The sequence below is a fragment of the Neoarius graeffei genome, chromosome 10, assembly GCF_027579695.1.
Source record: "Neoarius graeffei isolate fNeoGra1 chromosome 10, fNeoGra1.pri, whole genome shotgun sequence".
NCBI classification, from domain to species: Eukaryota; Metazoa; Chordata; class Actinopteri; order Siluriformes; family Ariidae; genus Neoarius; species Neoarius graeffei.
Window position 1 is genome coordinate 5882323 of NC_083578.1, and position 16777 is coordinate 5899099.

At 41.3% G+C, this 16777-nt stretch overlaps 1 protein-coding gene across 1 annotated transcript; it reads right to left on the reverse strand.

Moving 5' to 3' along the window:
- Positions 1 to 2699: 2699 nt before the first annotated feature.
- On the reverse strand, positions 2700 to 6911 carry LOC132892691 (general transcription factor II-I repeat domain-containing protein 2-like). The gene is made up of 2 exons (XM_060931004.1): positions 5926 to 6911; positions 2700 to 3522 (listed from the first exon to the last, which is right to left on the reverse strand). The coding sequence occupies exons 1-2, from the start codon at positions 6909 to 6911 to the stop codon at positions 2700 to 2702; spliced, it is 1809 nt and encodes a 602-aa protein (XP_060786987.1).
- Between the last annotated feature and the right edge of the window lie 9866 nt (positions 6912 to 16777).

Sequence of the window (16777 nt, forward strand, 5' to 3'; positions counted from 1 at the left end):
GTAGTGATTCAGAAACATAGTTGGTTCCACCGGTTAGCAAATAAGAGGCGTGGGACAGAGCGACGACAGTGAATCCCAAACAAACATGTGTTGTGCATCGTTCAAAACATTTCAGCTTTGGGTTGCCTCTCAAAGTCATGTTGGTGAGCCAGATCTCATCTCATCTCATTATCTCTAGCCGCTTTATCCTTCTACAGGGTCGCAGGCAAGCTGGAGCCTATCCCAGCTGACTATGGGCGAAAGGCGGGGTACACCCTGGACAAGTCGCCAGGTCATCACAGGGCTAACACATAGACACAGACAACCATTCACACTCACATTCACACCTACGGTCAATTTAGAGTCACCAGTTAACCTAACCTGCATGTCTTTGGACTGTGGGGGAAACCGGAGCACCTGGAGGAAACCCACGCGGACACGGGGAGAACATGCAAACTCCACACAGAAAGGCCCTTGCCGGCCCCAGGGCTCGAACCCAGGACCTTCTTGCTGTGAGGCGACAGCGCTAACCACTACACCACCGTGCCGCCCTGAGCCAGATCCATTTCATAATTTTTTTTAAAACCACGTGCCTTTAAAAAAAATTGAATATCATAATATGAGTTGTATTGGGACACAGTTCATTCTCTTTGTTTATTCTACAGGACAGCGAATGTGCAGAGGCTGAGTTGGGGATTACACAGACAACAATGGGCATCTACGTCATTCAGGTTGAGGGTGCCAGACCTGGAGATAAGTAAATAAGTAAATGATTGAAAAAAGAGCACTTTCTCAATCTTAATGTGCACAAATGAGTGAATTTATTTAGGTATTTTTTTTGTTTTGTGTGTGTGTAGTGTGATGATGTGTTGCTGGCTTTGAGTTTTAGCAATGCCCAAACTTGCCACATGCCTTGAAGCCAAATAGACAGAATGTAAAACAAAGTGGTCTAACTATTTATATTGTAATTATAGATATTATTGTAGGTGTGGGGTGAATGAGGGAAAAAAATGTGGAATATCTGGTAAAATATCAAACGCACTGGGTTTCTTATATCAAGTACATAAATTTATGCATTTTATTTAAATTGGGTTTAGAGCATCAACCTGGTTTTAAGCATTTCAAACATATTGGAGCAATTAATATTGAATACATACACTGGTTATTAAGTATTCGAAACATATTTGATTTATTTATGATAAATACATAAATCTGTCATTGTGTATTAAAAGGCATTGGGTTTATTAGTATTATTACATAAATCTCATTGTGAATTGTTTCATTTATGTTCAACTGACAAATACGCACCACATTAAGTTTATTAGTCTGTTTATGTTAAATCTGTGTAATCCAAATGCATGGAAATTTTATATGCAATTGAAATACATAAATCTTAAATATTAGGCCTAAATATTTCTGAGTGTGGTGGGAATGCCCATGAAAAATGGACTTTGCTTCGCCTCCTTCCCCTGATAGTTGGAGAAAGAATACCAGAGAGTGAACCAACATGGTTGGTTCTTCTGAACCTTAAAGGAGATACGCAGAGCCTTTATTTTTAAATAAATTTCTGAGTGGATAGTATCTCCATCCTTGACTCTTGTATGCTGAATAAATGGGAATAAAAAATATATATTTTTGAGAGTTAAAAACGACCGCAAATTTGGCATTGGAGCTGAGCCAGCCAGCCCTGAGTGCATGATATCACTGCCGTAACCGATTTTAAGGCCGAGGCCTTTTACAGCTATAGACCAAAGTCTCATCTCATCTCATTATCTGTAGCCTCTTTATCCTGTTCTACAGGGTCGCAGGCAAGCTGGAGCCTATCCCAGCTGACTACGGGCGAAAGGCGGGGTACACCCTGGACAAGTCGCCAGGTCATCACAGGGCTGACACATAGACACAGACAACCATTCACACTCACATTCACACCTACGGTCAATTTAGAGTCACCAGTTAACCTGACCTGCATGTCTTTGGACTGTGGGGGAAACCGGAGCACCCGGAGGAAACCCACACGGACACGGGGAGAACATGCAAATTCCACACAGAAAGGCCCTCGCCGGCCACGGGGCTCGAACCCGGACCTTCTTGCTGTGAGGCGACAGTGCTAACCACTACACCACCGTGCCGCCCTAGACCAAAGTCATATAAATAAAAATTTATGGTGAAAGTAAGAAATACCGTTACTGACTCCCTCAACTAAGACTGATTTGACTTCATTGATTGTGGGTTGACTCTCATTAAAAAGGATAGGTGTTATAACTTGTGCAACATACATATACATGCATACATTTTCACTGATAAAACTGCGACCCTGTAGAACAGGATAAAGCGGCTAGAGATAATGAAATGAGATGAGATGAACTGAGACAATCACATTCTGAAGCAAATTAAATATTCTTATACCGGTAACTTAAATACACAATACATTCACAATAAATTCACAATACATTCAGGGGTGTCAAACTCAATCACAGAATGGGCCAAAATTGAAAACACAGTCTAAGTCGCAGGCCAAACAGGATTAACATTTACTGAACAGTCTAAAACTGACAATATTTTAATCAGCAATATAAATTTGAATAGCAAGAATACAACAACTTTTTTCCTCAACACATTAAATGAAAATTTGCAATTTTTTTCAAATAAAAAATGTGATGTGATATCAGCAAAAAGTCCAGAAAGAAGAAACAAAAAATTATTTAGTTTGCTCTCTTATTTCATTTCTCTGAGCCAGATGCTTGGCATCTTTTCTTGGCTGCAAGTTCATTTATGTTTGGGGTTAGGCTCTGAGCTGTGGAAACTCTCAGGATGGAGTGGAGATGTGCATCAGTGAGATGACTTCTTTGTGTGGTTTTGTTCATCTTTATCACAGAGTAAAGTTGCTCACGCAGGTATGTACTACCAAACATGCAGAGCATTCGAGCACCGTGTAGGTGGAGTTGGGGCATCATGTCAGGAATGAACTGGGGGAACTGTGCAGAACCCACAGAGTCATACTTTGCCCTAAATGTGCCGTTACACTGGAGTTCTATCAGTTCCATCTGGATATTTGCTGGAGCTTTCTCCACGTCAACTGCAAATGGACTTCTGAGCAGGTCAAAGTTACATTTCTGCGCTTCAAAGTTGGCAAAGCGCCGTGTAAACTCAGTGCGCAGTGTGTTCAGTTTATCAGCAAAAAATGCAGGAAACATAGCGGTGGAGACCTGGTCTGTGATTTTTTGGCAACATCGAAAGTGGCATAAGTTCCCTTTTTGCATCTGCATCTCCCACAGGTGCAACTTGACTTGAAAAGCTTTCACTGCGTCATACATGTCTGTAATCACACGGTCCCGTCCCTGAAGCTGGAGGTTTAATGCATTAAGATGCTTCGTTATGTCGCACAGAAAGGCCAACTCACACAGCCACTTTTCATTCTGGAGCCCTGTTGAGTCTTTTCCTTTACATTCCATGAACTGACAAATTTCCTCATACAGCTCGAAAAATCTGCTGAGCACTTTTTCTCGACTCCGCCATCGCACCTCTGTGTGATAAGGCATGTCAGAGGCGTTGCCAGGATGTCATGCTTGGGTGGGCATTTGGTTTATTTGGGGGGGCAACAAATTACATTTCTTATTGTAGTGTATGTGTATGTATGTGTGTATAAGTCCCCCATTTTCGTGATCAGACGTGTTTCCCATGATTAATAGCGCATTCAGACGGGTATGAGCAAATTAATAGGACAAAGATTTCCTAAATGATAGTTGCTGGTGATTGGTTGAAGCAAAGTGGATAAAATAACATAATGGTGGGAAATCTGCACTGCTTGGAAGAGGTTTTGTTTATTGCTCTTGTGACATTTGCTACTTTTTATCATCATCGTCCTCACCATCATCATCTGCTTGACCCCAGGGAGTTGGGTAGCCCCACTGGGCTCTGAATCTGCTACAAATCCAGTAATGCAATTTGAACTATAAGATGTTTTGATTGAACTAGGTTTTGATTCCAGTAATTATCACCTACTAATGCTTCCAATTTCACAAATGGCCAGTTTTAGTTCTTTACAAGAACAAAAATCTTTTGAAACTCTATTTTGCGTAATAATTTGGAACAGTCCATTTTTAGTTTTTTTTTATTTAAAAAAAAATACAGTTAGCATTGGAAGGTTCGTTCAAAAACAGTTGATTTGTACACTGACGGTTGATGACTTGAAAATTAGGACGATTGTCATTTCTATTGACTCTTCAGGAAAATCAGTGAAAAAAGTCATTTGCATAATAATTTGGAATGTAGTGTAAGTTGAGATCCATACTCACACACAAACATTCAGAGGGTCAAACATGAAAAAAACAGACACATGAAAAAAAAGGTTGGGCTTCATTATGCACCATATCTGCATCTAGTGATAAAAGGAAAGGACCTGTCATTACATGGACTTGTGTGATTAATAGAAGCAATGGAACATTTTTATATCAATATTTTTTTCCCTTTTTTTTCCCAGACAAATGTGAAAGGATTTGACTGCACATATATTCAGCATTAAGCTGGTCAAATTCAACTAAGCCAATTAAATGTTCCTCTGGAATGGAATTCCGGACAAATCGAATTATTATTGACAGGTTCTCAATGTTACAGCGGTCCCTGGTGCCATCACACTTGATGCTCATGCCAGGGGTGTCAGCCTCATCATATTTCCTTTTGATTTCTTTTAGAACCATTTTTGCCAGAGTTTCAATTATCTCGTTTTGGATGGTGTTAGACGTGTATTTAGCATTTTCGGGGATGCATTTTGCGATATCCTTCAGTTTTTGATCTTTGAGGAGTGTATACTCGAACAGCCGGATTAAAAGCCCTTCCTCATTCTCAGCCCCGTGACTGTGCCCCCAAAAAGCCAGTTCATTTACTGCGAGGAATTGTATGACTTCACCTACACTTTTCACATAGTATCTGTTCTTTTTAATCTGAGTTTGACCGAGAAGGTGAACGATACTTTCTCCTGTCTCTCCATGGCGTTGACACTCCTGCCAGGCGGACATCGCCCTAATGTGCACAAGGCTGGAAGCGTGCTTGTTAAAGCCACCGTCTTTTTCCAGAGCCTTTTTCCAATTAGTGTACCCACGTTTGGTGAATATGTTGTCCGAATTTAAACTAAATTTGCGACAGGCAAAGCAAAAGTTGGCATCTTGCAAAACTGAATATTCCAACCATGGCCGTGACTGAAACCAGCCTGCACTAAATGACCGGTAGGTTTGGCCAAAAAGGTGTTTTGGATAAATTTTTAGAATGGGCTGAGATGGGCTATCCGTGTTTAAATCAAGGGGAACGGAAGACTGTATGCCTGTAACGTTTGTGCAGAGCAATGCATCTTTATCGGTAATATCTGTTGTAGCAGAGGTGCTAGCGTCAACGGGAACAGAGACATGTACGATGTTAGCATCCACCGACAAAGATGCAGCGCTTAGCACGGTGTTGAGGCAACTTTGGTTGAGGGCAGAGGTGCTGGGCTGAGAAACGTCCTCAGTATCGGAGGAAGTGCTGGGCACGGGGGGTGAGGGTGTCTGCTTTTTAATGAGAAACCTATGCATGACTATGAGAAGGGAAAGTAAGCAATGTATTACTGTTAACTATTAACTCGGAATCTACAGTACTGCCGTACACACTGACTTTGCTACTACCGCTTGTGCGTAGAGCGAGCACGCACGCAGCTTTTTTATATATAGGGTGGGCAGGGCACCCCCCCTCCCCTTCCCTTTCGAAATGGCCAATGAGAAAGCAGTAGAGTGCAAAATGGATTTAAAGGAGAACACAAGACGCCACCTCCGAGCAAAATCGCGCATATTGTGATGATATTCACAGGCGTTTTTTATAGGATGGGCAACCAATTTATCAGGGTGGGCAAGGCTTATCTCAGGGTGGGCACTGCCCACCCCTGCCCCCCCCCCGTAGACACGCCCCCGAGGCACATCACCAAATTCAGAATGTATTTTCTCCAGGAAAGACTGAAACTGCCAGTGATTTAAATCTTTGCCTCTTATAAAGTTAACTGTTTGTGTTATGGTGCTTATGACATGTTCCATCTTCAGGACTTTGCTGCACAGCATTTCCTGGTGTATGATGCAGTGATACACTGTCAGCTCACCTGTGCAGTTCTCCCTCTGCATCTTCTCTTGCATCCATCCCACCAATCCACTCTTTTCCCAGCACGTTGCAGGCGCTCCATCTGTCGTCAGTCCCGTAAGTTTGTCCCAGGGCAGTTTCATGTCATTCATACATTTAGATACTTTTTCAAATATGTCTTTTCCTGTGGTTGTGTCGTGCATTGGTATAATACCCAAAAGTTCCTCTGTAACACATAAACTGGAGTCCACTCCACGGATGAAGATTGCCAGCTGTGCAGTGTCAGTCGTGTCGGTGCTTTCATTCACAGCAAGGGAATATGCAATAAAGTATTTTCCCTTTTCTATCAGCTGTGCTTGTAAATCAGTGGCAAGCTCACATATCCGATCAGCAAGCGTATTTTTGCTGAGACTTATGTTTGAAAATGCTTGCTTTTTATCTGGACACAAAACATCGCACACTTTAATCATGCAGTGCTTCAAAAACTTTCCCTCTGTAAAAGGCCGGGCTGATTTGGCTATCTCTTCTGCCACTACAAAACTAGCTTTCACGGCAGCTTCACTTTGTGATTTTGCTTTTGTGAACATAGCTTGTTGTAACACCAGACTCTTTTTAAACTCTTCTGCCTTCTCTAGCTTCTGCTGTATGTCCAGGTTTTTGTACTTGTCCTGATGTTTTGTCTCATAATGCCGCCTTATGTTATATTCTTTAATTACGACCACATTAGTTCCACAAACAAGACACAAAGGTTTACCTCCAATGTCAACGAACAGGTACTCTGCCTCCCACCTGTTTTGAAAATCCCTGTTTTCAAAGTCCACGTTTCGTTTGGCCATTTTTGGGGGGTCAGGCTAGCTTAAATGTCACTGTAAAAAGTGCTGACCGATGCTTTTATTCGCTGACCACTGATCAATGTGTCCTTGGCAGCGCGGAAAAATGGGTTGGTGCACAGGTCTTGACTTGCGTGGCAGCTGTTGCAGTGCATAGTGGGATTTGTAGTATGAGTGGTGGGAGCGCTATTTACCGGTGGTCCATTAATAATAGTCATAGGAAATTATCTCGCAGGCCATATATAATTATAACGCGGGCCAGATCTGGCCCGCAGGCCCTGAGTTTGACACCCCTGCAATACAAGTTACATGTATTAATCTAAATGCAGGGAAACAACGAGTTGTTGTTGTTTTTATCCAAATGAGAGTTGGAGCTTACCCGTCTGTGTTCTCGCTTCTTGAAGACTGATTGTTTTCGAAACAATCTGACATTCAGTTGTTTGTTCAGTTCTCCGTTCATTCACTTCCATGTAAGGATGAGATGGCAGCAATACCAGTTTAGAAATAAGACGGCTGCGCCACTCATTCACTTTTCTTCATACTGTGTGTTCCGCCATTACTGCTAGACTCAGGCAATTACTAAAACCCAGGATGCAACGGGATGTCACCGGTTTTAGCAACAACTGCGGGGAGGTCACTGCTCGAGCGATATGTCCCATCTTGTTATGTCCCGGGTTTTAGTAACAACCCTCGGCTCACTCCGGGAGGACTGGTGCAACTGAAGTAACATTCCATTTAAAAAAATAAATAAAATAAATACTTTCCTTTTCTTGTAGTTTTCTTTTATTGTTGGTACTGCACCCTCTTTCAATACAGGCTTACAGCCAACGCTCCTCCGGGTGGCACGGTGATGTAGTGGTTAGCACGGTCGCCTCACAGCAAGAAGGTTCTGGGTTCGAACCCAGCGGCCGGCGAGGGCCTTTCTGTGTGGAGTTTGCATGTTCTCCCCGTGTCTGCGTGGGTTTCCTCCAGGTGCTCTGGTTTCCCCCACAGTCCAAAGACATGCGGTTAGGTTAATATGGGACAGCTTTGGACTGAGGTGCCCTTGAACGAGGCACCGAACTCCCAACTGCTCCCCGGGTGCTGTAAGCATGGCTGCCCATTGCTCTGGGTATGTGTGTGTGTGTGTGCTCATTGCTCGCATGTGTGTGTTCACTGCTTCAGATGGGTTAAATGCAGAGAGGAATAAATGAATAAAGTTGTGCTTTCTTTCTTTTCAACAGATCAGAGGTCTCATATGAGTCTTCAGTAAAATGTGCAGAGCAGAGGAGAGACCACTTCGTAGGCGCCCAATGTGCCCGTGAACTTCTCGGAAAACGAGTCCAAATCTTTGCAGTTTGAACATTCTTGGGCTATGAATGCAACATAAATCCACCTTCTGTCGTGTTGCTGCACCTACTAAAACCACATCTATGTGGCATGGCAATAAATTAGCTCAAAATGGAGGATCGGAGTTGCAGTTAGCTCTGTGTTTTAGTATAGCGGAAATGGCGATGAGACTGATAGACTTCCTGCTCTGACATTACGGACGTCAAGGTCATTCACTCAGACCGCTACCTATATGAATCACATTAATCGTAAAAATTACTATGTTAGATTTATTGTTAATGCTTAAAACTATTCCTGTGCCATTCTTGAGGTCTCAAGGCATTTATAAATGAAAGTGAGGCCATGGCTCTGCGTATCTGCTTTAAGGACATAGTTGAACTTGTCCTTTCTTCTGTTCATAAAGACTTCACTATTTGTTTCCTTGACAGCAAGATTTCTGAGCATCGGCACAGATTCTTGGAGGCTTTCCCTCAGGAAAGACTTACCCCTAAGCATCATTTTCTAGAGCATTACCCACAGCTGATAAAGGTTTATGGTCCACTTGTCTTTTTGTGGACTATGCACTTTCAAGCTAAACACAGCTTTGTTTAAGCATGAGGTAAAGTATACCCACAGCTTCCGGAACATTCTATTGTCTCTCCCAGTGAAGCATCAGTTAATGGTTGCATACCATCTACATGGCAGTAAAATTGTTCAACCATCTCTACAGGTAACAAAACTGTCAACGGTGGATTTGACTGTGCTGAGGAAAGACATTCGGGAAGCACTGGAAACAAAATTTCCCGGTGAGTCATGTGTCCAGGTGGCAAACACAGTGTGCTACAGTGGCACCAGTTACTCCACTGGAATGATTTTGGCACATGGTTCACCAGGTGGTCTGCCAGATTTTGTGGAGTTGATTCAGATAGTTGTTGTGAATGGGAAGGTTGGCTTCCTTGTGAAATGTCTAAATGCATGGTATATTGAACATCTTAGAAGCTACTGGGATGAGCTTAAACACAAGAAGTGTTAACGTGATTGAGCCAAATGAGTTGTATGACATCTTCTTGCCAATGGCAGCATACACAATTGCAGGAAAATACATAGTGACCCTAAAGTGCTACATTTATGTACCATAGATGGCAAATTGCTCATTACACCATGTCATTTGTTTGACTTTACCCACAAAACCTCATAAAATGCATAATCAAAAATAGCCTCATCCTCTCCATATATGGGGTTATGGTTTCATGAGGAAAACAGAGTTTTTAAATTGGCGTACTTGCCCCAGACTTGAGCACAAATACTCAAAAGCCTGTTAAAAAAGGCGAGAAATTGCTTCAATGGACAACTGATGTGTTTAATTTTTGCTGGCTAGTTTGTCGACTTTGTATTGTGTTAATATTTTTTACAGTTCAAAAAGTGACAATGTTAAATCTATAATCTGACATTTGCCAATACTAGTATCTTGCTTTGATACAAGCCCAAGATGCCTTTAAACCCAGATCATGTTGATTTTCACTACAAGAGGAGTTTATAATTTGTTGATTAAGATATGTCATAGTGTAATGTGAAAGCTAATTTATTGGATACATAATCAACACAGAACACTTTCTGCATGCTAGTTAATGTTGCAAAGGTGAGAAAGTCCAAAGCTTACATCTCGGGTAATTCTGTGTTAATATTCTTCACCCATACTGAATGTTTAGGGGAAGTGACTGGATGTACTGTATAACTCAAACTGAAGTGATGTGGTTTCTCTTACAGATGCTTCAATGTCTCATCAGGTCAAACTTCCGATCATTCTTCAGGACCATGACATTCGGAAACTGGACTTGCCTCATGGAATCCCTGGGACTGTGGGTGAACTTGAGTCTATTGTGAGAGAGACATTTGGGCTTGATGGAAGCTTTACTTTGCATTATAAAGATGCTGATTTTGGAGAAGAATAGTTTTCTCTTTCCTCAACAAGTGACATCAAGGACACAATTAAGGTGATTCACATTGTTGAACCTCCCACAATTACTCTGAACTTAACTGATCTGGATAGTTCCATTGAAAGTACATCAGAGACCTCCATCCATAGCGCATCAGCCTTGGCCCATACAGTACTTCAGTGACCTCCATCCATCCTTCCATCAGCATTTTCTCCTCTGGATCGCAGGACACACTGATTCTTTCATCACTTGAACATGTTACCCAGCATTCCCAGCGTTGGCCTACTGAATTTCCAGTACCTCGCTTTGCTTATGACACAGAGCTTGTGCTTGCCTCGGGAGACAAAGCTTTCAAGAAGGATGGAATTCAACTCAACTTTACCACAATCCTTCCTGACATCCTTGAGAAACTGGCTGAAAGCATCTTTCAGTATGTTGCCTACCCAACTAGTGCACAGTTGTCTGATGTTGCTGAGGTGCTGATTCAGAAGCATCCTTGCCTTAAAGAACCTGGATCATATAATGGATGCTATGGATGGCAACAAAGACTAAAATATAAAATGGAGAACTATAGATCTAAATTGAGAGGGCTTGGATGCCCTGAGCTTGATATGAACTCTCTCAAAAAGAAGCGAGCACATGAGAAAGCACCCGCAAAGAATATTAAAAAGCCAAGAAAGGCAGAGGTGAACTATTTACCCCCCTCACCCACAAAGAGAAACAGAAAGAAAATTGGAACAAGAAAGAGTGGAGCTCCTTAATGAAGTTAAGAAGAGGAACAACTGTCAGATTATCAATGGTAAAATGGCAAAGACATTCTCCCTTCGCAGACAGGAAGTTGTCAATCAAGCACCACCAGTCAGTGACCTAAAAGACGGATGGCCTGCTCTTTTTGATGCAGCTCAGGTAAATATTGTTTTCATAAAGTAGTTCACAGTATGTGCTATATTAATTGTTTCAGTTGTTTACAGTCAGTTGTTAATTTTAACAAATTGTGCCTTTTTTATTTGTGTCTTATTTTTGTACAGATAAATGAAGAATTCTGAAGGCTCACCACTGTTCACCTGGAGACAACATTCATGGCAAAACTGGACCAGTACACCCCAAAAATAATGTCCTTGGTGTTCTCAAGAGGAGGAGCTACAAAAGTGAAGATTCAGCACATAAGAAACATACTGCTAGAGGTATGAGTAAATGTAACGTAGTTCATTTCAAAAAGGAAAATACACTTTTTTTTTCTAGTATGTGATATTGGGTTGGTTTCTAGCTGTACTGTTCAGTGTCACCAGAGAAAATTTGACAGGTGGCCAGAAATACATACGGTTTCAAATGCACACTAAGGGGAGTATCTCACTGGGCTGCAACAGCCTGTGATTAGTTGGAGACACAACAATTGTGATAAAATATTCGAATTAGCGACAATTTTCACTTGGAATCACACCGAATTGATATTCGCATATTTTACCGCAATTGTTGTGTCTCCGGGTGGCATGGCGGTGTAGTGGTTAGCGCTGTCGCCTCACAGCAAGAAGGTCCGGGTTTGAGCCCTGTGGCCGGCGAGGGCCTTTCTGTGTGGAGTTTGCATGTTCTCCCCGTGTCCGCGTGGGTTTCCTCCGGGTGCTCCGGTTTCCCCCACAGTCCAAAGACATGCAGGTTAGGTTAACTGGTGACTCTAAATTGACCGTAGGTGTGAATGTGAGTGTGAATGGTTGTCTGTGTCTGTGTCAGCCCTGTGATGACCTGGCGACTTGTCCAGGGTGTACCCCGCCTTTCACCCATAGTCAGCTGGGATAGGCTCCAGCTTGCCTGCGACCCTGTAGAACAGGATAAAGTGGCTAGACATAATGAGATGAGATGAGATGAGATGTTGTGTCTCCAACTAGTCGCAGGCTGTCACAGCCCAGCTTTCCCTCGGCAGGCAGGGAAGTAGAGGAAGCCTCACGGAAACTGATTTGAGAAGGGTTCACGACGACTTTGTGATACCAGGGAATCATTTGCGGCTATTTTGAGAGAAATTTTGTCGCACGAATTGTTTGAACATGTTCAAAATTTCAACGACGAAGGAGTGACACTTTGCGACTCATGCTAGAAAATTGAGAAGCCCCGCGAATGTTTCAAGATACTTTTGAAACTCTCTCGCGAATGACATTCACAATTTGTCGCAAGCTGTCGCAACCCAGTGAGATACTGGCTTAACAATGCTCACTGACTGCCTGATGTGTTAAAAGGCAACAGTTTGCAACACTAAATGGATAATATATCATATGATGTTTGCAGCTCAGTTGATGCCCAAGTTGCTCAGAAAAAAATCAATTAAAACCAAAACTATTAATACTGAACCAAAAAAAACAAATTGTGAGATGGTACAAGATAGGCAGTAAATGTAATTACAGTTAAATTTAAAAGCCTTCTTAAAAATCAATGTACTATTTGCATTTTTTAAAATCTTGAGTTTAAATGCACAGCTGAAATTGAAAATTCTACCAATCAAGTTATAACTTCTTTCTTTACAATGATCAATTTATAATTTGATTTTAATTAAACACAGAGATTGGTAATTGATGAAGTCTGGGTCTGAACATCATCCTTCAGTCTTTTTCCCCAGAGATATCATTATTAAAACACCAATCCTCAAAGGGGAGCAGGTTCACTTTTTTTTCATATTCACAGGAGTCTGTTGAAAGAAAGAGAGCGGTTGCTATCCATGGCTTGATGGTGTATCTCAGAGAAAAGGAGGAGGATCTCCTCAAAGAGCATTTGGTAGGTAAATCAGACACTTAAGTTCACAAACGCTGTGCTTTGTGTTACTCTTGTTCTTAAATATGTTTTAAAACATTGGTATTGATTCTGACCTACTGATACCAGGATGGTGGAGAGATTGCCAATGAGGTGATGAGGATTGTTGTATCCAGAGGTGCCACAATGTCTGATCCAGCCAGTGCAAAGATCGTGATGGAGGGAGTAGAAGTCCTGGAAGACCTAGATGGACCCAGAGCCTGTGCTTTGCTAATGGGGCTGATATATGCACTCAACCTCAGCTATCCAAAAGAATTGAAAAACACTTTTGAGGTGTTTCAGAAGGTATTCCTTGAGCTGGATGGTCTGAAAGCCAGTCCGAAGGTAATGTCTCTAAAACACAATCTGCTGTGCTAAAACGGTGAAGAATTTGGCGGTTCATAAGTTCAACAGGATATGCTGTTGCACTGTTCACAAAATTTTGTTCTGCAACATACCGCACGTCTACTGTTGACAGTTGATAGTTAATTAGGTGCAACTAGCTAAAATAAATGCAGTTTAATACAACAGCATTGCAATAAATCATATCGGTATGAATGTCACACTGGTCACTGTTCTTAAAGCAGATACGCAGAACCATGGCCTCACTTTTTGTTTATAAATGCCTGAGACCTCAAGAATGGCACAGGAATAGTTTTAAGCGTGAACAATAAATCTAATATAGTCATTTTTAAGATTAAAGTGATTCATATAGGTAGCAGTCTGAGTGAATGACCTTGAGATCCGTAATGTCACAGCAGGAAGTCTATCGGTCTCATCGCCATTTCCGCTATACTAAAACACAGAGCTGACTGCAACTCCGATCCTTCATTTTGAGCTAATTTATCACCATGCCACGTAGATGTGGTTTTGGCAGGTGCAGCAACACGACAGAAGGTGGATTTATGTTGCATTCATGGCCCAAGAATGTTCAAACTGCAAAGATTTGGACACCTTTTGTGAGAAATTCATGGTCATGTTGGGCGCCTCTGAGGTGGTCTCTACTCTGCTCTGCACATTTTACTGAGGACTTGTATGAGACCTCTGATCTGTTGAGGAGTGTTGGCTATAAGCCCGTATTGAAAGAGGGAGCAGTACCTACAATGAAAGGAAAATAAAACTATAAGAAAAGTAAAGTCAGTTCTTTACTGACTTTAAACCAGTTCTCCCGGAGTGAGCTGAGGGTTGTTGCTAAAACCCGGGACAGAATGGGACATATCGCTTGGGCAGTGACCTCCCTGCGGTTGTTGCTAAAACCGGTGATGTCCCATCCCGAGTTTTAGTAATTGCCTGAGCCGAGCAGTAATGGTGGAGTACTCAGTATGGAGAAAATGGAGAATGAGTGGAGCAGCTGTCTGATTTCTCCGCTGGATATGCTCGCCTCAGCAGCAATATCTCGCCCTTACAATACGTGGAAGAAGTGAAGGAACGGAGAACTGAACGAACAATTGAAAGTCAGATTGTTTCAAAACAATCGGCCACAAGATCGGCCTTCAAGAAGCGAGAACACAGACGGGTAAGCTCTGACTCTCATTTGGATAAAAAAAACAACAACACTCGTTGTTTACCTGCATTTAGATTAATATGTGTGACTTGTATTGTGCGTTTAAGTTACCGGTATAAGATTATTTAATTTGCTTTAGAATGTGATTGTCTCAGTTCATCTGATTATTTAATGAGCCTTTTATGTTTTATCAGTGAAAATGCATGCATGTACATGTATGTCGCATAAGTTATAACACCCATCCTGTTTTAATGAGAGTCAACCCACAATTAATGAAGTCAAATCAGTCTTAGTTGAGTGAGTCGGTAACGCTATTTCTTACTTTCAACATAAATTTTTATTTATATGACTTTGGTCTATAGCTGTAAAAGGCCTCAGCCTTAAAACCGGTTACTGCAGTGATGTTATGCACTCAGGGCTGGCTGGCTCAGCGCGGCAGCTTGAACGCTGACTTTGCGGTTGATTTTAACTCTCAAAAATCTATATTTTTATTCCCATTTATGCAGCATACAAGAGTCAAGGATGGAGATACTATCCACTCAGAAATTTATTTAAAAATAAATGTTCTGCGTATTTCCTTTAAGACAGTTTTACAGGTTTGTTATTTTAACTTTATGGTCATCTGTAATTTGATGTTGAACTGTATTGTGTGCTACTGAGGTGTTACTGATATTTAGTCTGCTGTCACTGAAATCCATGTAAATGGGGTGGACTGAACAAGCAGATCAGTATAATGGTTTTCAAAACCATTTTGATGATAAAACTGGAATTGCATGTAATTTATCCTGACTGAAGAGCAATAAGTGACACTCACTTAAAAAAAAAATACACTGGCTTAACTTAAAACTAGATAGAACTCGACGCCAACGGCGCTGATGGGGATGCCTCCGCCTGGTAGACTACACGCCTTATTAAGTTGTGATTTGGGAATGGACATTTGACCTCACAGTAATCTTGACCTGGTGAAATTACTTGTATTAGCCTTGGAGATATTGTGTTCACAAGGCTTTCGGACAGACATCTGACCTCACAGTGACCTTGACCTTAGACCTTTTGATCTCAAAATCTAATCATTTATCCTTGTCCCCAAATGCACAAATGGTGAAAGTTTGGTGAAATTCCTTTGATTTGCCTTGGAGATATTGTGTTCACAAGGTTCTCGGACAGACATTTGACTTCACAGCGACCTTGACCTTAGACCTTTTGATCTAAAAATCTAATCAGTTCATGTTTGTCCCAAAGCACACAAATGGTGAAAGTTTGGTGAAATTCCTTTCATCAGCCTTTGAGATCGCGTTCACAAGGTTCCGGGACGGACGCACGCACGCACGGACGGACAGATGCACGGACAGATGGACAACCTGAAAACATAATGCCTCCTGCACCTTACGGTGGCGGAGGCATAAAAATTAAGGTAACAATTTGTATGGACATTTGCTAAACCCTTTGTACCATCAAAAACACCAACAATGGGCACGCAAATATCAAAACTGAACCTTGGAGCAATGGAAGAAGATCACCTGGTCAGATCATCATGTTATTATATCTTAACATCATGCTAAAATGATGGACAGCTCATTTAAAACCAATGCGACTGAGTTCAGCTTTTCAGCTGTCTAAAGCGCATCATTTTACAGCATCATCATTTTCATGCTCCACTGGGATTTAATCAGAGTTTCCTGCCCTGTTCCATCTTCTTCAAACCAACATTATATTATTACGCCTCTGATTCAACAGGACATCACTATAATATATTTAAAGAATAAGTGTTTCTTTATTCTTTAGACTTTCATGGCAGGCTTTTCAACATATTTTTTTCCAAGAAACTGATGATGTAATAATATCCCTGCCCTGTGATAGGCTCACATTTGGAAATGGTTTCAGTGAACTTCTCCAAGATGCGTGTTTAGTGACTGTGGGGCTTTTATTTTTTTTTAGCATCAAGTCTGCTGTCTCTCTCAGGAAAAAAAAGAGTACTTAACTTTACCATTCTTTATTGCTGGAGGGGTACCTTTTGTACCTTTATTATGTATCTTTCTAATGGAAATATGGAAATAGCATACTTTAATGGAAGGTATATAATTAGACGGGAATTACCTTTAAAGCTGTAAAGGCACAACATTTGCACCTTTCAGTGCATATAAATAATGTTGAATTGGATTTAATGTGTACAATTGCTGGAAATTTTAAATATTAATTTAAAAAAAAAAACCTCCATACACCAACAAATAGCCACAGTGTCATTGTACACATTTAAATGACAAGTCTAATATTTCAATAGTCTGAATAGGATTATGTTAAGGGGTACAATAAATATTGTACTATGTGATTCCTCTCTCCTTAATATT